Genomic DNA, 22,111 nt, shown 5'->3' on the forward strand with positions numbered 1-22,111 from the left:
TGTTCTGTCTCATCTGTTTTCTCAAACATTTACTTCTTATCTAGCTACCATTCAATTCAATAATTCTTTGTGGCTGAGAGTTTTCCCATTTGCTTTTTTTAATTAATTAATTTGTTTTTGGCTGTGTTGGGTCTTCGTTGCTGCACACGGGCTTTCTCATTGCGGCGAGTGGGGGCTCCTCTTCGTTGGGGTGCATGGGCTTCTCATTGCGGTGGCTTCTCTTGTTGTGGAGCATGGGCTCCAGGTGTGCAGGCTTCAGTAGTTGTGGCTCGCAGGCTCTAGAGCACAGGCTCAGTAGTTGTGGTGCATGGGCTTAGTTGCTCTGCGGCATGTGAGATCTTCCTGGACTAGGGCTCAAACCCGTGTCCCCTGCATTGGCAGGCGGATTCTTATCCACTGCACTACCAGGGAAGTCCCCCCATTTGCTTTTTAAGTGGGTTTTTAAACAAATACTTCCAAGATTTCCAATGGGTTTTTTAAAAAAATATCTACCTGTTTTTCATTTCTGCTTTTTGCTTCAGTTTTAATGGAAGATTAAAAAATTTCCTTTGAGTATCATAAATAAAGCTAGTCATTATTTCTAAATTATTTCAGCTGGAATGGATTCATTTAACGAATGTTGATTCTGCTGGCTCTTAGCTTTAGATGTCTTTTGAAGTTCGATTTCAAGTGCATTTAAAAATGAGTCTTTTTTTCCTTCACTACTTTCCTCCCTTCTGCCCTCCCTCATTTCCCCCACTTTCTATTTCTATATTCATTCTTCCCTGTCCAGCAGTTTTATGTTTTTTTCTTTTACCCCTATGTTTTAAATAAACATTGTATTGGCATTTTGAGGCTCCTGTCGGTGACGATGAGGATACTGCATATACTGTTAAAAGTTAGAAGATGAATTGATTATCTGCTCATTTCTAGAAATGAAGCTTTCTCTGTATCTTCAAGTCTCCCTAGGCTTATGGCTTGTCAAAAGCCCCAATTTTAGTCAGTTTTATACATATATAAGTATTTTGTTTATATATTTATGTATATAAATTATATATTTTAATTAAACATATATTATTTTTAGTAGTCTTACCCCGTCATGAATCTTAAGCAGTGAGCTTACTGCTGGTCATACATCTCATATGCAACTCTTTGAGTCCTTTATATCCTATTGGAGCCAAATTTGGTTTCCATTGCTTGCATTTGCCTCAGAACTAGTCCTACTTCTTGGTCCAAGGGATATTTATTTTGTGTTTGAACATAGTTATATCTTTGGCCATTGCTGTGTGATCACTGATCGATATGTGTTGGCATGTACTGATTGTTCCTTTTCTGATCAGAAAAGTTCTGGATTTCAAATCTCTTACCAGTTTCAAAACATACTTCTGAAACTTCCTTGGGCAAAAAAGGGCACACTTTTCCATGCTCTGTTTCACTGTGCATATAAACATTTGATTTTGACCTATTTTAATATCCAGTTTTTTTTTTCTAGGCAAGTAGGAATATCCAGTAGGGTGGGTAGAAAATTTTCTCTTACATCTGATACTTCAGATGAAGTGCTGATATCCTCTCCTGTGTTTCCAAATTGCTAGCTCTGACTCACCTATTTACTGTGTGTCTTCTGAATGTTTCAGGTTGTTTTCTTTGTCCTTTCTTTTTCTCTGGAGAATGTTACTGGCCTTTTAGAATTATTTTGAGAAAAAATGTTATTCTCCAAAAGTAAGACTAAGAACCAATGACAATAAAGATAAAATGCCTGATATGCTTTAGAAAGTCAGAAGACAGATACTCCGTAATGAAAGTATAGAAATAATGGAGAGTTGGGGCTTGGGGAATCCAGGCACAGCAGAATTATAATAGGAAAACAGAATGAAATTAAGACCTGGTTGAGAGAATCTAGGTGTAATGAAAATGCTGACATGTTCAGTTAATACTTGATTCATTTAGTGAAGGAAAATTATTGGATAGAAGAAATAAGAAAAACAACTCACTATCAAGGAAACCATGATGTTTATCTTATTTTTAAACATTTGAGTACTTTGTAGCCAATGTGTACTCTATAAATTTAATTGTTAGTAGTATTAAGCTGTTTTTTTTTGTTGTTGTTTTCAGTTTTGAGTACAATAAAGACGTTCGTACCTTTCTTTTTACCTGTTTCAGTATGGCTTGCGAAGAGAATTTGTTAGACGATTTACTAAATTTTGCTGCCACTCCCAAAGGACTACAACTTCTTCAAAGAACAGGTGCCATTAATGAATGTGTGACATTTATGTTCAGCCAATACGCAAAAGAATTAGAGGTGCGAATTACCATCTGCCACAGGCAAAAGGAACTTTCCTTTCTGTAAAAGCCATTAAGAACATTATTCTGTTTTCTTTGTGTGAAGAGATTATTAAACCTCAATTAAAAAACCATATAGCATTGTAATATTTAACGATATTTTTTCAGGAAAGCTTTAGAGAGTTGATGTTGGTATCTGTGAGTATTTTACAGGCTAAAACAACTGGATGAAATTGAAAAACTCAGTTAATCATCTAGATGTTTTATAAATGTGGTATCAAACATCTGGCTATACTAAAACTCGGTGGAATTCCAGGAGAAAAACCTTTTGGGTCTAAGTGTATGTGTCATTGGGAGTTTGGGGTTCACATTTTGGAAGAAATAAATATATTTGTAGAGGGGTTTTGTTATTGGTACCATTAAATAAAATTTACTATAAATTTAGCCCTTTATCAGACAGAGATCTTTGAGGTATATTCATCATTTTGCTGTTACAGTAAATATCCCTAGATGTCAGGGCTTCTTAGGATCATAGATATGCTTTTAAAAGTGTTTCCTTTATCTCTGGAAGCTATTGTTTCTTGATGTTCAGACTTCTTATGTAGCCTAGCAGAAGGGGCTAGGGTCTCTTGGGGATCTTTTTTTTTTTATAAGAGCACTAATTCCATTCGTGAGCACTCTCTACCTTCACAACCTAATAGCCTCCCAAAGGCTCCACTTCCTACCATTACTTCCAGGGCTTAGGATTTCAACATAGGAATTTTGAGAGGAGATAGACATTCAGATTATAGCAAATATAGAAGGTTTTCAGGCTTTTAGTTTACATAAATTGTGTTTTGATCTGCTGGTGAGTTTGAATTTCTCCTTGTGTACTAGTTAACCATTTGGGTTTCCCTTTTTTTTTTCTTTCCATTTTTGAAAATATTCAAGTGACTGAGAGAGATTTTTCTTTCTCATTCAGATTCTTGAGACCATGTAGACATAGCTTTTTACTGTTGTGATAATATATCTAGGACTAGATGTCATTTTTTTATATTCATAAATTTTAAAACAATCTGATCTTCCTTTTAATATACTGTTCGTTTTAATAGAAGATGTTGTTCCCTGGACATCAGTAACTTACAACCATATAATTTAGTACAGTAGTTTAATGTTGATTTACACCATTCAAGACATTTTTTGAACATTTAGATTCTCAGTTATCTTGTAAGAAGGCAACTAGACTTTCCTTAATTTTGCTGAAGAGAAATTGGAGATCCAGGCTGGTTATAAATGATCTGCTTGTGTTCACACATGTAGTTATTGATGGTAGTAATACTGGAACTCAGATTAGTCTTAACAGTGTCCGTGAAATCTAAGTCTTGTTTAGTGAAGCCCCTCTAGCTTCTCTGAAGTTTTCCTCTGCCCTTCCTTTTTAGTATTTAGTGTTGATCTGGAAGACCCCTGTGGCTGCTAATATCTGAATCAGCAGTGTCCTTTGGGATGATTGATGAGTAAGGTGTTTTTCCCATTGTCATGGAAGAAGGCAAGTGGGAAAAAAGATAGACATTTATCTTGCTGTACTTCTGTGTTATCCCACTGCAGAACTAATGGATGATAAATTAAGGAAAATGGAAAATAAGAGTAATAAAAATGGAAAAGGAAGGCAAATTTATAGAGAGATGAGCAGCAAAAAATTTTAAGAAATAAACCTAATTGTTTCCCATGGTCTTTTAGTCCCCCCCGCCTTTTTTTTTTTTTTTTGCCCTTAACATGGAATGTATAGTTTATATTTTAAAATTTTGATAAAAACATATCCTTATCCTTTTAATGAAATGTTGAAAAATACAAATTCTAAATGGTTAGCTCTGTTTAGAAGTCAAACACTTTGTCTAAGGTCAGGCTGACCTATAAAGTCTGAGGAAGGAGGAATATTTTATAACGTCTTTATTTTCTTATTCTGATTTCTGCTGAGAGATACTTCTGAACTTTACCATGAATACATGGATGATATTCTTTGTGAAATAACAAATTATTTAAGGTTTTCTACAATGTTGTTTAGAAACCTGTATATTAAATAAGGATTGTGTGTGTGTGTGCGTGTGTGTGTATATAACTTCCTTCTTTAGGAAAAAAATCACATTGCCTCTAAAACTGTCATTTTTAAGAAGATACCATTATTCTTTTTAAAGTCGTTTATTTGAAAGCCCAGTTAAAAAACTGGCAGTCAATACAGATTAATTAATGAGAATTTATTCTCAAAGAACCAACCTAAAGAATAAAATAGTAAGATAACAGAAATTAGAATTGGAAGGAGTTTCTCTTCATCTGGTCCAAAGTCCCTTATTTTATATATAAAGAGACTTAGAGACATAGTGACTTGTTTAGGGTCATGAAGCAACATAGTTTTAGGGCTGGTTCCAGAACCTAGATCTCTGAAACAAGATTATCAAAAATATTACATTAGTATTAACTCACTCATTGTTATAGTTTGAGTTTTTTCTGCTCTTGTTATCTTTTCTTGAAAGACTGTCCAGCATTTTAATAAAGAAATCAGTAACTCTACATGTAACATGTAAGTAAAATATTAGCATGCTGTGTTTTCCTGCTTCTCATTATTCCTTATTTATGTTAGGTCAGCAGGCATAAAAAGTTTGGCTATGGAGTTCTGGTTACACACGTGGCATCAACAGCAGCAGGTGCAGTAGCACTACAAAGTTCAGGTAAGTTCTTTAGAATTATAATTTAAATAAAATGAGTGAGTCTATACAAAATTTAACTGCCATGATCAAGTATCAGGTATTTCACTCAAAAGTTCTTTTTCCCAAGTTAGACCTTAGGTAAAAAGAATGTTATTGGGATTTCCTTTTTACCTTTTCGCTTCCGTGCAATCCCACTAGGAATTTTTTTTTTCTCTGTAAAAAAATATATAAATTTTTTCTTTCCTCAGAACCGTGGTGCATAATGATCTAAACTGAGTTATATTTGATGGCTTTAAGAAGCCTTCATCTTATAAATCAAAAGTTTGTCGTCCTCTCTTGGTATAATTGCATCTGATAGGATTTAATGCTCAGTTTCAGTAAATTATATATAAATCAAGATTTCCAGTCATAATGATCACACATACATGCCATTTTCTTATTCCTTTTTCTCTTCCTTTCTTGAAAGATTCTCTCTCACCCACTTAATTTTCACCACTGTTTTTGGAGTTTGTAGTTGGCGTATATTGAATATTATCTACTACAGATTGGATTTTTAAGACATTCTAACATTGGGAGATTTAATATATTGTATATTAAGGTTATCTGAACCCTGAACCAGAGACAAGATGTAATCTCTAATAGAGATGCCGTGACTATATTTAAGTCTTAGAAGTGAAGAAACATAACATCAGTGGTCACTATTGATTCTCTCCTCAAATGTAAATATTTTTTCTATAGTGTATCTTAAATATTTTTTGGCTGGACTAATTTGGAATACTTATGAAACACGTTTGTTGCAGAAGCTGCCCTAAGCTGAGCCACTTACTCTTTTACTTAAAATAAAATCCAATTTATTTATAGTATTGAGGGACACATTAATGGAAGCATTTGAAGACTAGATTCAATCCCAGATTTTCTTGTTGCTCAAGTCATTAAGCTTCTAAACCTCATATATCCAACTTTTCTTGAGAGGATTAAATGCAGTTTTTCATAGGACAAAGGAAGGAAGACTAACACTGCTCGAGTTCCTCTGATGTCTTGGTACTATATTAGGACCTCTGTGTGTATCATCCCATTTATGCTTTACGGCAACCCTCAAATGCAACACTTTTCTCAGCTTTCAAATCGGGAACTGATGCTCTTAGAAGTCGAAAGATTCAAGGACATGTAACTAACAAGCTGGCAGATTTGTAACTTGAACACTGCTATTTTCGATTTCAGAGCCTATATGTTTTCCATTGTACCAGAGGACCCTTTCTGCTCTACTGTGTTATTACGAACTTACTGATTTATGATGAGGTGTTCTGTCTTGCACCTTTCCATATGCTTTGATTCCTCATAAAGGAATTTGATAATTGGGCTTAATAATCACTTTCATTTAGATTTATAGTATCTGACTCAGGAGAATTTAAAGACTGTATAGAGCCAGAAGTTGTATGAAGTGGAGAAATGTTCTAAGCATATGGAAATGCAAAAAAATTGTTACACTAAAGAAAGGGAACACACACTCTTTGGTTGTTTACTGTGCCTCCAGGATACCTCCTTCTTTACACACATACACCCCAGCTTTCAGGCTGCATTTCACTATTAGCTTATTTGCTGAGTAACATGTAAACCTTATTTTTTTCAGGAAAACATGCTTGGAGAGGTCATTGGCTAAAGGATAAAAATTGGGGCTCAAAATTCAGTCCTCTAGGGAAATAGTCTTTGAGAGTTTAGGCATTCCATAGTTCTATGATAATGAGGCACCAAGGATACAAGTATGTCTTCTGTCAGTGTGGACCAGTCTTGTTAGAAGGATAATTATGTCTTGCCTCCATAATCCAAAGAAGCAGTATATTATAAATATGATGTAAAATTCTTCTTAGGGTTTATTAATGCACTTTTAACTGAATTATGGGCCAATCTGGAATGTGGAAGAGATGATGTTAGGGTAACCCATCCCAAATCTACTCCAGTGGACCCTATTGACCGAAGCTGTCAAAAGGTAAGAAATGATTTAACTAACAATGTATAGATTTGAAATCTCTCTCTCAAATTACTTCATCCAGACCTTAATCTATATTCAGTTACAACCAGCAGCCTTTCCTAATTTTTTTCCCTCCTTTCTTTTATTTCTAAATTTTTATTTTTAAAATAAACTTAGTAAAGACAAATACCAGTGTTCCCTGTGAATTGTCTTGCAAGGACGTTTTTCTTTTAGGATATTCCTACTATAATTTTACTCAATTAATAAACAATACACACCAGACATATTAAAAAATCAAAACAACAAATGCCGACTCAAAGGAAGTAGAAAAAGAACAAACAAACCCAAATTTAATAGAAGGAAAGAAATAATAAAAATCAAAGTGGAAATAGACACTAAGAAACCAATAGAAAAGGTCAGTGAAACTATGAGCTGGTTTTTTGAAAAGATAAAATTGATAAACCTTTAGCCAGACTTCTCAAGAAAAGAGAGGAGCCAAATAAATTGGAAATGAAAAAGAAGTTACAGTCAGTACAACAGAAATCATGATATTACTATGAACAATTATATGCCAATAAAGTGGACAACCTAGAAGAAATTGTATATTTCTAGGAATTTATCCATCTCCCAAGACTGAATCAGGAAGAAATACAAAATATGAGCAGACAGATGACCAGTAGTGAAATTGAATCCGTAATTTTTAAAAACTCCCAACAAAAGTCCAGGATCAGATGGCTTCACAGGTTAATTATACCAAACATGTAAAGAGTTAATGCTTTTCTTTCTCAAACTATTACAAGTTTAAGAGGAAGGAATGCATCAGAATTCAGTCTGTGTGGCCGGCATCACCCTGATTCCACAACAAAAGACTGTGAAAAAAAATTAAAAATACAGGCCAATATCACTGAATGTAGTTGCAGAAATCCTTAATAAAATACTAGCAAATCAAATTCAACCATACATTAAAAGGATCATACACCATGATCAAGTGGATTTATCCCAGGGATGCAGGGATGGTTCAGTATCTGCAAATCAGTTGTTGTAATATACCACATTAACAATTGAAGAATAAAAATCATATGATCATCTCAATAGATACAGAAAAAGCATTCGACAAATTTCAACATTTATGAAATTCTCAATTCACTGATGTATGAATGGATAAAGAAGATGTGGTATAGGCATAGAATGAAATATTACTCAGCCATAGAATAGAATGAAATCTTGCCATTTATGACAACATGGATGGACCTAGAGAGTATTATGGTAAGTGAAATAAGTCAGATGGAGAAAGACAAATACCATATGATTTCACTTTTTTTTTTTGTATGGTAAGTTCTGGAATTTATTGTAAAATGAGATTTTTCTAACTATCCACAAAACTTATCGTTATGTTTAAGGTTTTTCCTATATGTTGCTTTATTCAAAAAATATTTTTTTTGAATATTATGAAGTTAATATTAATTTGAATAGTATTTGGTCACATATGAACAACTACAGCAACAAGGCTGCACTGTCTATGAATGTGAATATGTGAAGAAGAAACATCATTTACTAATTTGTAGAAGATGAAAAAGTTAACATATGATTTCACTTATATGAAGAATCTAAAAAATGAAGCAAATGAACAAACATAACAGTCATAGATTCACAATAGACAGGTGGTTGCCAGAGGGAAGTGTGGTGGGGGAATGAGTGAAATAGGTGATGGAAATTAAGAGATACAAACTTTCAGTACAAAATACATGAGTCAACGTGATGAAATGTATAGTGGTGAATATAGGCAATAATAGTATAATATCTTTATGATGGTAAAGGTGGTCAAAATGTACAAAGGTTCAGTTATAAGTAGGTAGTAGGGATGTAATGTACAATATGATTAATATAATTACCACTGCTTTATGTTATATGAAAATTGTTGAGTAAATCCTAAGAATTCTCATCACAAGGAAATTTATTTTTTCTATTTAATGTTGTATCTATATGAGATGATGGATATTCACTAAACTTATGGTAATCATTTCCTGATTATGTAAGTCAAATCATTATGCTGTACACCTTAAACTTATGTAGTGTTATATATTGATTACCTCAAACTGGAAGTAAAAAACAGCTGAAACAAAAACCAACCAACCAAACCTAAGAAAGCCTTGAACACTTAGACTCAAATCTAATAGAAAATTGTCATGATTATTTGAAGGAGGGGGTGGGCAGAAGATTTGACACTGAAGAGAAGGTGTCAATTAGTAAAGTTCCTTGAAAGTCATGCTAAGGAGTTTAGACCTGATGTTTAGTAATGGGCAACCACTGCGTGCTTCTGCGTAGGGGATCCAAAGAATGAACTGTGCTGGAGAAAAATATTCAGATTCTTGTCGATAAGACAAGAGCAGGAGCTTAAAAATTTCATGGAGAGATTAACTTGGTAAGATTGCACCAGAAAATGAGCGGGTTTTGATAGGAAAAGCCATGACTTTTTCTAATAACTATATTTAGATTACTTGAATTTCCAGTGAATGTAGTTAAAGGATAAAGATAGCCTTGTGACCTGAGTGCTATAATATATAGAATTTATTATTATCTTGCTCCAGAGCCCCAAAGTATTTTTCTTATATTTTCTTATGCATCAGATATAACAGTGCAAAGAATGAGAATGATTGCTCATTTCATTTTTTGTCAGAACCTAACTTTGAAGAGATACATGATATTTTAAAGCATTTTCCAGTTCTCATTTATGTTTTGTTACAGTTATGTATTGTTAGGACATAGATTATTGTTGACGTTAACTATTTTGTACTTATCATAGATGCATATATTTCAGTTATATGGATTGATTAGGCTTATTTTAAAAATTGCCCTTCGCATTAATGAGTCTTCCTTGGATGTGGTTAAAAAAAAATGAACCCTTTGAACGACTGGTTTTTTCTCCCCCTCCCACCTCCCCCCACCCCAGTCTTTTCTAGCACTGGTGAACCTGTTATCTTATCCTGCTGTTTATGAGCTTGTAGGCAATCAGGGTCTTCCTAATAAAGAAGAATATTCTCTTCGTGAAGTCCCAACGAGGGTTATTGTAAGTCATTTTCTTTTAATCTTTCACTCTTATAGTGCCGCTTTTTAAGATCTGTAGTAAAAATGCAATTTAACAGAAAAAAAGGTATACTAAATCACATTTAAAGACTGTTTGATTTATTAACCTATAGAATGTTAGCTTCTGAATTATCTGTAAATGGAATCTTTGATCCACTGTCTAACGGTGGTGGCACCTATTGAAATAACAAGGTTAAGTCTTCCCAACTAGGAAAGAGATTTGGCATATATAGAAGTATGTGTATGAATTACTTTTAGGTGACTTACGTTAATAAATTGTATTGAAGGAGTCCAATGCATTTTCTGCCTATATTTTAAATGAACTACATATTACTGCCCCATGAGGGCAGTATATACATATTTATTTAATTTGAGACTTATTTTATATTCATACTCTAAGATGGGTAATTTGTTTTAATCATTCAGAGACATTTAGTTCCTCATCTTTGGGTAAGTTTATGAATTGAACACACATAAATATGTGTATATATGCATTAGTAAAGAATTATTTAGTTCTGAAATTCTGTTGATAATCATTACTTTTATTTCTGGTCACTTTGTCCTGTGTGTTGTCTTTTTTTTTTTTTACGGTTTTGACATTTTGAATTCTTCTAATTCTTTTGACCGTAAACATTTTATTTTTTTAAACTTTCTCTACTTTGGGAAATTTTTTATGATTTATGTGAATGAAATATAAAGATAGGTATTTTTTATCATTAAACTTTTATATTCTTGAAGTGTTCCAATTTTATCTTATCCTTACTTGTATCTTGGCACTTCTCTTTTTTTGCTTGTTTAATTTTTAAATTTATTTTTTTATACAGCAGGTTCCTATTAGTCATCAATTTATACACATCAGTGTATACATGTCAATCCCAATCTCCCAATTCATCACCCCCACCCCCACCCACCCGCAGCTTTCCCCCCTTGGTGTCCATACGTTTGTTCTCTACATCTGTGTCTCCATTTCTGTATCTTGGCACTTCTTAAGTAGTTTTATAATTAGCCATTTATGCGCCTGTCTTCCCTACTATACTGTGAGGGCCTGAGAGCAAGTAGGATATCTTAGTCATATTTACATATAGAACATAGTAGATATCCAGTGAATGGTTTTTAAAAATATTTCTAATATTATTACCTTTATTGAAATCTGTTATGGAACACAAGTACAAATGAATTATTTAATCTAGCGCAATTGCTTGGATGTTTGTTCTCAAGTTTTCATGGATGTTCTACAGTGCATAGTCAGAAATATCTTTCCACTTCTGTTAGGATTGGTCTTTTAGTTTTTTTAAATAAATTTATTTATTTTTGGCTGCGTTGGGTCTTTGTTGCTGCGTGTGGGCTTTCTCTAGTTGCGGTGAGCAGGGACTACTCTTCATTGCAATGCATGGGCTTCTCATTGTGGTGGCTTCTCTTGTTGTGGAGCATGGGCTTTAGGCGTGTGGGCTTCAGTAGTTGTGGTGCACGGGCTCAGTAGTTGTGGCTTGCGAGCTCTAGAGCACAGGCTCAGTAGTTGTGGCGCACGGGCTTAGTTGCTTCGTGGCATGTGGGACCTTCCAGGACCAGGGATCGAACCCTCATCCCTTGCATTGGAAGATGGATTCTCAACCACTGGATCACCAGGAAGTCCTGCTCCTCTGTCTTTGAGATTACTCCTTAGTGGTACGTAGAGCTCTTGCTCATGCCTTTTTACAGTTACATAGTGCTCTTGTGTGGATGTACTAGAGTTTATTTATCCAGTTGTCTATTGGTGAACCCTTGGTTTCTTTCAGTCTTTTACTATTATCAATTATGCCAAAATTAATAGCCTTGGCTTATCTTGTGTTTACCAGTATGTCTGTAATTTTTTTTTTTTTGTATCGCTGCATAACAAATTGCTACCAACTTAGCAAATTAAAACACCCACTTATTATAGGTCAGAAGTCAAGTACTGTGCGCCTGGGTTTTCTGCTCAGAGTATTAAAAAGACTGAAATCAAAATGTTGGCCAGCCTGAGTGCTTGTCTGGAGGCTCTGGGGAAAAATCCACGATAACAAATTCGTTCTTGTTATTGGCAGAAGTCAGTTTCTTATAGTTGTGGGACTGAAGTGCCTGATCTCCTGCTGGCTGTCAGCCGGGGGCTGCTTTCAGGGCTTTGTCAGATTGTTCCCTCCATGTCAGCATTGAAGAACTTCACTCATGCTTTGAATCTCTCTGACTTCCTCTTCTGTAACTAGTCAGAGAAAACTCTGCTTTTAAGTGTCTTATGTGATGAGATCAGAGCCACCCTGATAATCTCCTCTTAAAATCAACTAATTAAGGGCTTTAATTACATCTGCAAAATCTCTTTACAGCACTACCTATTGATACATTAGTGTTTAAGGCCTGAGAATCTTGGGGCCATCTTAGAATTCTGCCTACTACTGATTTTTGGGCTGGATTTCTATAAGTGGGATCCCTGCGTTGAAAGATAAATTCATATGTAATTTTGGTATGTATTGCTAGATTTCCAACCACAGGGAATAATTCTTCTGCATTCCCATCAATAAGATATTACAGTGCTTGTTTCCTGACAGGCTCATAGAAGATAATGTGGTCGGTGGTTTAGATATTTGTCTGACAGGAAAGACGTGTTAATTTATATTTTTCTCATTATGAGCAGAATATCTTTTCACGTGTTTAATGTTCATTGACGTTTCTTCTTCTCATAGTGGTCTTTCAACTTATTTTTGCTTTTTCTCTATTTGTGTTATGTTTCTCAATTTTAAGAAATTCTTTATACTTTAAGTATATTTGGCCTTCACTCTTCATGGTTTCCTATTGAATATCTACCAAAATTCTAAGCCCTGGAACAACTTCCAACTTGTACTTGTGTATATTAAAGATGAATGACACAAAATATTCTTTTCCTCTGACAGATATATTTTTCAATTGCTTTTCTATTTCTTTTCTATTTATATACATTGTATATTAGGTTGGACCCCTTTAGTTATTGGAGAAACTCAATTTGAATTAATTTAGGCAAAAAAGGAATCGACTTACCATCTTGCAATAAAATCAGAGACAAGTGGAAATAGAACTTTGAATTCAGTCAGGTCGACATCTGTCTCTCTTGCTTTCCCCACTCCCTTTCTTTTTATTGCTCTCCATTTTGACTTTATTGAAAGGCATATACATAGTATAGTGGTTAAGAGTTTGTATTCTGAAGCCAGACTGCCTGGATTAGATTCCTGGTTCTGCCTCTTACAAGCTGTGTGACCTTGGACAAGTTTGACCCATTTTCTCCTCTGTTAAAAAGAGGGCAGTACTGTTACTATCTCAGAGTTGTTGTCAGAATTAAGTGAATTGAACTAAGTTAAATATAAAAGTTTAAATCACTGACTGGCAGATAAGTGCTATATAATTGTTTGCTGTAATTATTATTAATATGTTCTTCTGCAGATGATGTCCTCTGTAGAAGAACACACGGGAGGGACTACCTGTCATTCCATACTGACACGTTCACCATCCCCCCTTGCATTAGTTTCCTAGGGCCACCATAACGAATTACCACAAAGTGGGTGGCTTAAAACAACAAATTTATCCTCTCTCAGTTCTGGAGGCCAGAAGTCTGAAATCAAGGTGTCAACGACCACATTCCCTCCAAAGTTTCCAGGGGAGAATCCTTCCTTGCCTCTTCTCATTTCTGGTGGTTTCAGGCATTTCATAGCTTGTTACTGCATCCCTCCAATTTCTGCCTCCATCTTCACATGGCCGTCTCCTTTTCTTTCTTAAATCTCCCTTTGTCTTTCTCTTATAAGAACACTTGTCATTAGATTTAGGGCCCACTTGCCTAATACAGGATGATCTTATTCTCAAGATCCTTAATTTAATTACCTCTGCAAAGACACTTTTTCCAGATAGGGTAACAATCATAGGTTCTGGGGATTAGAACATAGACATATCTTTTTTTTAGAGGGAGTCACCGTTCAACTCACTACACCACCAGAGTGGCATTTTCCTCTACCTCCTGTCTATAGACTGAATGTTTGTATACCCCCCAAATTCATATGTTGAAACCTCATTCCCAGTGTGATAATATTTGGAGGTAAGGTCTTTATGGGGTGACTAGTGCCTTACTAAAAACCTTAGAGAAACCTCTCACCCCTTCTGCCATCTGAGGACACAGCAAAAAGATGACTGACTGTGAACTAGAAAGTAGGTCGTCACCAGACACAAAATCTCTGGCAACTTGATGTTGGACTAACCAGCCTCCAGAACTGTGAGAAATAAACTTTCTGTTATATATAAACCACTCAGTCTGTGCTATTCTATCACAGCATCCAGAATGGACTAAGACACTCCCCACTTTGAAAAATCCCAAGGGAGGACCTTAATAGACTGAGTTTTGTTCATGGATGTTTATGGACTAACCAATCACAAACCACTCCTAATAGTGCAGGTATAGGAGTATTGGCATTATGGTTGACATATTCCTCACCCTTCACTTGGCCCTTTCTTAAGTAAAAGGGATCAGATAGCACAAACACAGCCATTGGGACAATTGTAAACAGAATAGGCACTCAAACATATATTGATTTATAGAGAATGCATATTCCTCTTTGTTTTTCCAGTCGTGGTTTCATTCTGGCTTACTAGATTACTGAACATATTCCCAAGCTAGACAATATGCTTTTAAAAAAGCACAGAGTTTCAGACTCCTTTTTGAGTCCCAAGCCTTACTTGCAGTAACTTATTTCTCAGAAGCTGTTGCTTAATTTAGGAAACTGATTGCCTTATTGACACACATTGTAGTGCTTACAAACTGAATTTCTCCATAAGGTGGGCTTCCCGGGAGTTTACTTCCCTAAGTGGTGATCCATCAGTGTAATCCCCTTTGAAGAAGAATTTATTTACTGTAACATTTGTTCTCTGAAAATGCATTATCATTGATAGATAGCTGCTATTAGCTTGTTGGTAATACATTCTCTACCTTGTATTCTTACAGTATCTAGTACTTAGATTCAGAACTAGAACTTTGGAGTCACAAGGTGTCATGTACTGTTTTGAAATGAGTGTCCAGCTACGTAGCAGCCAACAAGGACAGATTGTTTAAGATAGCAATCTTTTCATTCTTCATTGTTAGGCAGTTTATTTAATATTTGCTGATTGTAAACTCTTTGTGCTAATATTATTTACACATTTTACAAGACGTTTGTAGAATGGTAAATGCATTCCTAAGTGTTCCATGTAAAGTTTCAGTTGGTAAGCATACAAAATCCAGTTTTTCCTGTGTCTTGTTTAGTATTTTTCAGATGTGATTTTTAGATCCATTATTTCCTCCTCCTTACAGTCTTATTTCCTGGCCTCTTACGTATTTGATATGTTTGTACTATCATCTACATAGACCTCAGGAAATATTATGTGACTTTATTCCCTAGAATAACCATTCCTCTTTTGCCCTGTTGGTTACAGAAATACCTTGAATTTAAACTCGTGGAAAGTAACAAGTTTCTTGATCAGGAAAATGATCAATGAGAGAGACAAGTATTTGCTATGAATAAATTTCTTAGGCCTGAACCCAAAGATATGCACAAAAGCGAGGTCTTATAGAAAGAAAGGCTTTTAGAGAATGCTCAAAATTTTGTGATAGGCTTAAATTGTCAGTGCTTGGGACAATTGATGGCACCTAGGCATCAGGTTCTCTCTGTACTTGCATCAGTGATTTTTAAGCATGGTTACCCATTGCAACAACTGTGGGAAGCTTTTACAAGGATGTTAATGCCAGAATCATACCCCAGGGATAGTGACTTAATTGCTTTGGGATAGAGCTTGGACAGCTATTACACTTACTTTTTTTTTTTTTTTCTTTTGGCTGTGTTGGGTCTTTGCTGTGCATGGGCTTTCTCTAGTTGCAGCGAGCGGGGGCTACTCTTCGTTGCGGTGCCCGGGCTTCTCATTGTGGTGGCTTCTCTTGTTGTGGAGCATGGGCTCTAGGCGCACGGGCTTCAGTAGTTGTTGCATGCAGGCTCAGATGTGGCTCGCGGGCTCTAGAGAGCAGGCTCAGTAGTTGTGGCACACGGGCTCAGTAGTTGTGGCTCACGGGCTCTAGAGCGCAGGCTCGGTAGTTGTGGTGCACGGGCTTTGTTGCTCCGTGACATGTGGGATCTTCCCGGACCAGGGCTCGAACCCGTGTCCCCTGCATTGGCAGGCAGATTCTTAACTACTGCGCTGCCAGGGAGGCCCTATATTTACTTTTTAAGTTCTCTAGGTGATTGCAGTGTTTGCTCAGGGTTGGAAACCACTGCTTTACATGAGCAGAGAATATCTATTAACAAAATCTCAAATAATTCCTAGATAAAACTATTTAAATCCACTGTTCATGCTTCACATTTTTAGAGTCCATATTTGTTTTTCAAGGTAGTTTACATTTTTAGCAGTTTAAACAGTATTTAACTGGCTGCAATAAGCAGCTTTGGCTAAACATTTGATTCATTTCAGGAATGTTTACACGTCTTGATGCTCATACCACACCCAGACCAATTAATTCAGAATCTCTAGGGGTGAGATTTAGGCTTAATTAAAAAAATGTTTTTTGAAACAGCTCCCTACATTCAAATGCAAAGCCGAGTTTGAGAACCACAAATCTAAATAAATATTTGTTGATTTGATATTCTTTAAATGGTTTCAGCCAAGAACAGTCTAACTCAGTCTCTTTTACAGGATATTATTGACAGACTTATAATTTTGAATTCTGAAGCCAAGATTCGTTCTTTATTCAGCTATGAACAATCACACATCTTTGGTCTAAGGTAAGATGCTGAATTTCACTTGATGTTTTCTTATTGCAAAAACAGTTAAGGATATGTTCTATATCCTTTAAAAAAGTATTTAAAATAAGCTAATTTTTAAAGCATGTTTAAATGTAATTTGTCTTCCTGTAATATTACAAAGTAAATTATAGTCACTAGATTTTTACGTTTACATATAGTCACTCGGTTTTTAGGTTCTGTACTATCACAGTGTATTTCACTTTTGCTCGATTCATTAGAGGCATTCTGTGGACTATTCAGTTTACTCAGGAGTCAACTGGGGCTTCCCTGGATTGGTGTTGGATTGGACTCCTGCCATAATGTAGTCTTGAAAGAGGCCTAGAAATGGATGATTTATCTTGCCCAAATGTTGCTCCTCAATGTTAATCATACTCTTTAACCCAAGGTTTAAATCTTTTCTGGTTGAATTTATATTCCTTAACATTTAAAAGCAGCTGAATTAAAGAAAATTTTTACTTTCATAGGTTCATGATTTCCTTTCTACTAGCAAAGTAACTTTTAAAAGTATGAGGGGGAGGGTGTCAGTGAGAATGTTCTACCTAAGAAATAAAGCAATTACTTCTCTAAAATTAGATTTCTCTAATGGTAGTGTATATTATAAGTCTTAAGCCTTTTTTTTTACATTCATTAATAGCTGAGTTTCATTTTTGGATTTATAGTTCAAAGAAGGTAGGAAAAAAAGCTGCAGCTATTATAGTTCTTTGTGGTGGTATGCTCTTTATCTCAAAACGTACTTTCACATTAAATTTTAACTTTCTGTGAATAGCATCAGATAATCATATAGCAAGCAGTGATGAGGAATTCTGGGGAAAACCTATCAGTAGAATCTCCTTTTGCATAGCAAGTATGTTTCTGAGTTTTCTAATTATAGAACATAGATTTTGGTCTCTTGTTATTAATATGTTGAGTAAATTTTTTTTTCTGTATGTTTTCTTTCTTTTGTAGAGTAATATTTTCTTTTGGTGTTCTTCTGGCAAAATATTTAGCAGTAGGATTTTAAGTCATGTAACAAGCAATCCAAGAAGTAAAATGCTCCTGGGAATAAAATATATTAATTTGCATAGTGTATGCTTTCTCATAATGTCTAAATGGAAACTAGAAAATTTGCCATCCCATTGTAGATACCTATAATAGCCGTGCAATATAGTGGTCAGCAACATGGACTCTGGAGTGAGTCTACCTACTGTTTACTAGTTTTGTGAAGTGAGATCTCAGTTACCCATCTGTAAAATGGAGGATAACTATATACTTTTCCTCACAGAGTTACCATGAGACTTACATGTGAAAAATTAGAAGGGCTTATAGCAGTGCTTGGCACATAGCAAGCACTATAAAAATGTTAGTAATAGATATAAAGTAGCAGTACTTCGTTTCTTTATATCTCTCTACTTGCTGTATACGGTTTTTGAGTTTTACTTAGGAAATAAATTGACTTCATTTTTTCAGTATCTCAGTAGTCTTCCACATCTGCCAAGAAATGTGCTGTTTACAATATCAGCATTCAGACAAAGAAAATGACAAAACCACTTTTTGAGGAAAAGTTTGTATCTTAATTTTATGTGTCTTTTAACAGATTTTTCTTTGACAAGAAATTTCATGGTATTTTGAAGTCCATTCTTATAATACTCAGTTGTATTTTTAAGTTATGCATCTCAAGTTTACTTTCATTTTTAAATGAAACTTTCATTTGTCTATGAAAGTTTACTTTCATTTGTCTACTGTTTCAGTCTAGCATTGGTCACTGAGGTCCAGTGGTGATAATTTAAATCATAGCTTAGTATTATATAAATCTCATGTTTCTATGTATTTCAGATTTTTGCCTGTATCATTTTCTTTCACTCCCACAATTTTTTGTTTTTAATTGTACTGTTCCCTCCCAGTAAGTCATCTCATGAATGTGTTTGATTTCTACATTTAGCATTGCTTTGTTCCATTCACTTTATTTTTTTTCCCCTTGCTTCAGAAATCTAGACTAGCATGATGGTAAGTTTGATACAATTTCTTTAGGTTTACCACAGCTCTTAGATGAGGCTAATTTGGGGCTTAAGGAAATGTGGATTTTCACATTCAACAGCATCACATTCTATTTAAGTTTCTGAATTTTTATTTGCCAAGATCTTCTTACAAATCTTATATTGTAAATGACTAATATACAAGAAGCTTGCTCCTTTGATTAGCCCTCCTATCCTCTTTGTTTCCACTTCCAACCTGTCCTTTTCTACTACTGGTATCAGTGTGCAGACATGCCTTCACATGTCCCATTTTACAATGAAACGAAACAAAACACACGCACGGAGAAACTCCTTGACATCACATCTCTCTGCAGTCACTGTCCTATTTCTCTGCCTCTTGCAGCAAAATGTATCTATACGAACTGTCCCTACTTGCTCACCTCTGCTTACTCCTCAGCCCCCTTAGATTTGACACTGACTTTACAGTTCTGTCAGAACTGCACATCCTACTCATCTCAAGGTCGCTTATAACTTTTATGCTGATGAATCTAGTGGATTCTTCTCTTGATTCTCATCTTACTGTAAGTAACATTTGACATAATGGGCCATTTCTATGTGAAAGTTCTTTTAGCTTCTGTGATACCACATACTCCTATGGCTGCAGTTTCTCCTCCTTTTCATTCTCTAAGCAACCTCTGAATGTTCGAATACTCAGGGCTTGGTCCTGGGTCCACTTTTTTTCTTTACACGCTGCCCCTAGTTCATCTACTTACTCCTTTGCCTTTAAGAATCATCTGTATGCCAACGGATGCCCCAATTTATATCCCCAATCTAAACTATCATTCTGAGCTACCAGACTCATAATATATGACTGCATCCTGATATCTCAATTCATACATTTCTCAGATATCACAAACTTGTCTAAAATTGAACTGTTGGGTCTTCTCCCACAAAAACAAAACAAATCTTTCATTTCCATCTTATTAAGTGGCCCAACTATCTATTTAGTTGTTCAATATTGAGTCATCTTAACTTTCTTTCTTTGTGTTTCAAACAATAATTTGTCTTTATTATAAAGAAATTAACCAATGCAGGAAATTAAATACAATAAATTAAATGAAATTCCTCCTAACTCTGAAAGTGATATTATTAACATTGAGGAAAATCATTCTAGATGTCTTATATTCATATACAGACAGAAGAATAGCTATATGGAAATATTTTATAAAAATGGAATCATAATATGGTTGCTATTTTAAATTCTAAATGAATTTTATAGAAAAGGAAAAGAAACCCTAGTGAAACAGAAGGAATTGCTGAATTTCAAATAGCTGTTTTTTCACTCCAGAGGTAATTATTTCCCCAGCATTTCCTAGAGCTTAAGAACAAAGATTATATAAAACACTTCAAGTAGTTTGAGCATTATAATTCACTTTTAGACAGTATGCTCTGTGCTACATGTGGGAGATGTAATAATGTGTAAATGTGATGTGGTTCTCATTCTCTTTAACTTGGCTACCTAGTGAGGAATTGGATTTTAAGATAATGAAAAATGTGAGGTAATTAATGCAAAAGAGAACAGCATCTTTTTTTTTTTTTGCGGTACGCGGACCTCTCACTGTTGTGGCCTCTCCTGTTGCGGAGCACAGGCTCCGGACGCACAGGCTCAGTAGTTGTGGCTCACGGGCCTAGCCGCTCCGCGGCATGTAGGATCTTCCCGGACCGGGGCACGAACCTGTGTCCCCTGCATCGGCAGGTGGACTCTCAACCACTGTGCCCCCAGGGAAGCCGGAGAATAGCATCTTTATAAAGCTCTCCATCTTCCCATTTTAAATAACTGGCAATTCCAGACTCTATTATGGGCCTGTCAAGGAGCTCCAGAATATCTCCACCTTTCCTGTGTATAATATTTTCCACCTTACTCAGCCTGAACTAATGCTCTGAGTAAGTTAGACTTATCTCCCTCAAGCACAGTGTTTATTATTGCCTCTATACCTGTTTGTCTTGAATATTGTCTTCACTTTTGCTGTCTTTGTACAAATTTGGATCATCCTTCAAGGAAAAGCTTGCTTCATGAATTACTTTCTCCATGACTTATTATTATAAGAACACTCTGATAATTTTCCTGAATGTCCTTTGCCTTTTTTGTCATTCACACATTCTTAATTTTATTTCTGTCTCTGACTAAAACTTAAACTTCCCAAGGGAGTATCATTTTCTTTTACTTTCATGTCTACCACATTGCCAAGTACTTTTTGGTTATTTGTTTAACATTCATTTGCTAAATCTGTTGATTAAAAACAGTTGCCTGGAAACTTTTTTAAAGAAAGTTGTACACTTATTATATGCTGCGTGCAAATTATTTTCTTGAACACCTGTCTTTTAAGGGCACTAATTAAGGCACAATGAGGTTTTTGTCCTGGATAATTTGAGCTATAATTAACATGACGTATTAATTTCAGGTGTGTAACATAATGAGTTGATACTTGTATGTATTGTGAAACGGTCACCACAAAAGTCTAGTTAAGATCATCATCATACATAGTTACAGGAATCTCTTTTCTTGTGATGAGAACTTTTAAGATTTACTGTCTTAGCAGCTTTCAAATACGGAATACACTCTTCACCCATTTTGCGCCCCCCCCCCCGCCCTTGGCAATCACCAGTTTGTTCTCTGTATCTGAGTTATTTGGTTTTTTTAAAATAACATGCTTATATACTATGTCTTGATTTTTGAAATTTAGATTTGATCTCTTTTTTGAATACTTTTAAATTTTTTATTTATTTATTTGGCTGCGTTGGGTCTTAGTTGCAACACTTGGGATCTTTGTTGCTGCGTGTGGGATCTTTGTCGCTGCGTGTGGGATCTTTGTCGCTGCGTGTGGGATCTTTGTCGCAGCATGCGGGCTCTTTAGTTGCGGCATGTGAACTCTTAGTTATGACATGTGGGATCTTGTTCCCTGACCAGGGATCGAACCTGGGCCCCCTGCCTTGGGAATGTGGAGTCTTAGCCACTGGACCACCAGAGAAGTTCCTGATCTCCTGTCTTAAAGAATTTCGAGTCTTAGGACTTAGGTTTCCTCTGCTCTCCCTCTCTCCCTGCTCTATAATTTCATCACAATCTTGATTAAATCACTAGTGGAAGTTTACATTATTGTGTCTATATAAATATTATTCATTTATGGACCAAGTAGTATACTATGACTATTTCCTTTTTCCTACTTTATTTTTTCTGAAGTTAACAATTGCATGGCTTTTTCCCATTTGCTTCATTTTCTGTGTATCTACTAATGTATTTCCAGACTGTCCTAAAAAAATATATATATATACTACGTCTGCTGCTGCATAACACTTGTATAGTGCTCATTATGT

General features: G+C 35.3%; 1 protein-coding gene across 4 annotated transcripts in view; it reads left to right on the plus strand.

Moving 5' to 3' along the window:
* The window catches only part of TBC1D32 (TBC1 domain family member 32), a 186,469-nt gene that overhangs the window by 81,208 nt on the left and 83,150 nt on the right, over positions 1-22,111 (plus strand). For all 4 annotated transcript variants that reach the window (XM_027087576.1, XM_027087586.1, XM_027087557.1 and 1 more), the window contains 5 exons: positions 2,140-2,278; positions 4,874-4,961; positions 6,809-6,927; positions 9,860-9,976; positions 16,678-16,766. In XM_027087576.1, coding sequence (XP_026943377.1) covers positions 2,140-2,278; positions 4,874-4,961; positions 6,809-6,927; positions 9,860-9,976; positions 16,678-16,766 — 552 coding nt within the window. The remainder of the gene's footprint in view (positions 1-2,139; positions 2,279-4,873; positions 4,962-6,808; positions 6,928-9,859; positions 9,977-16,677; positions 16,767-22,111) is intronic.

This window comes from Aethalodelphis obliquidens, unplaced genomic scaffold (genome assembly GCF_003676395.1).
Source record: "Aethalodelphis obliquidens isolate GAN/ISIS:26980383/991018 unplaced genomic scaffold, ASM367639v1 scaffold3, whole genome shotgun sequence".
Classification (NCBI taxonomy): Eukaryota; Metazoa; Chordata; class Mammalia; order Artiodactyla; family Delphinidae; genus Aethalodelphis; species Aethalodelphis obliquidens.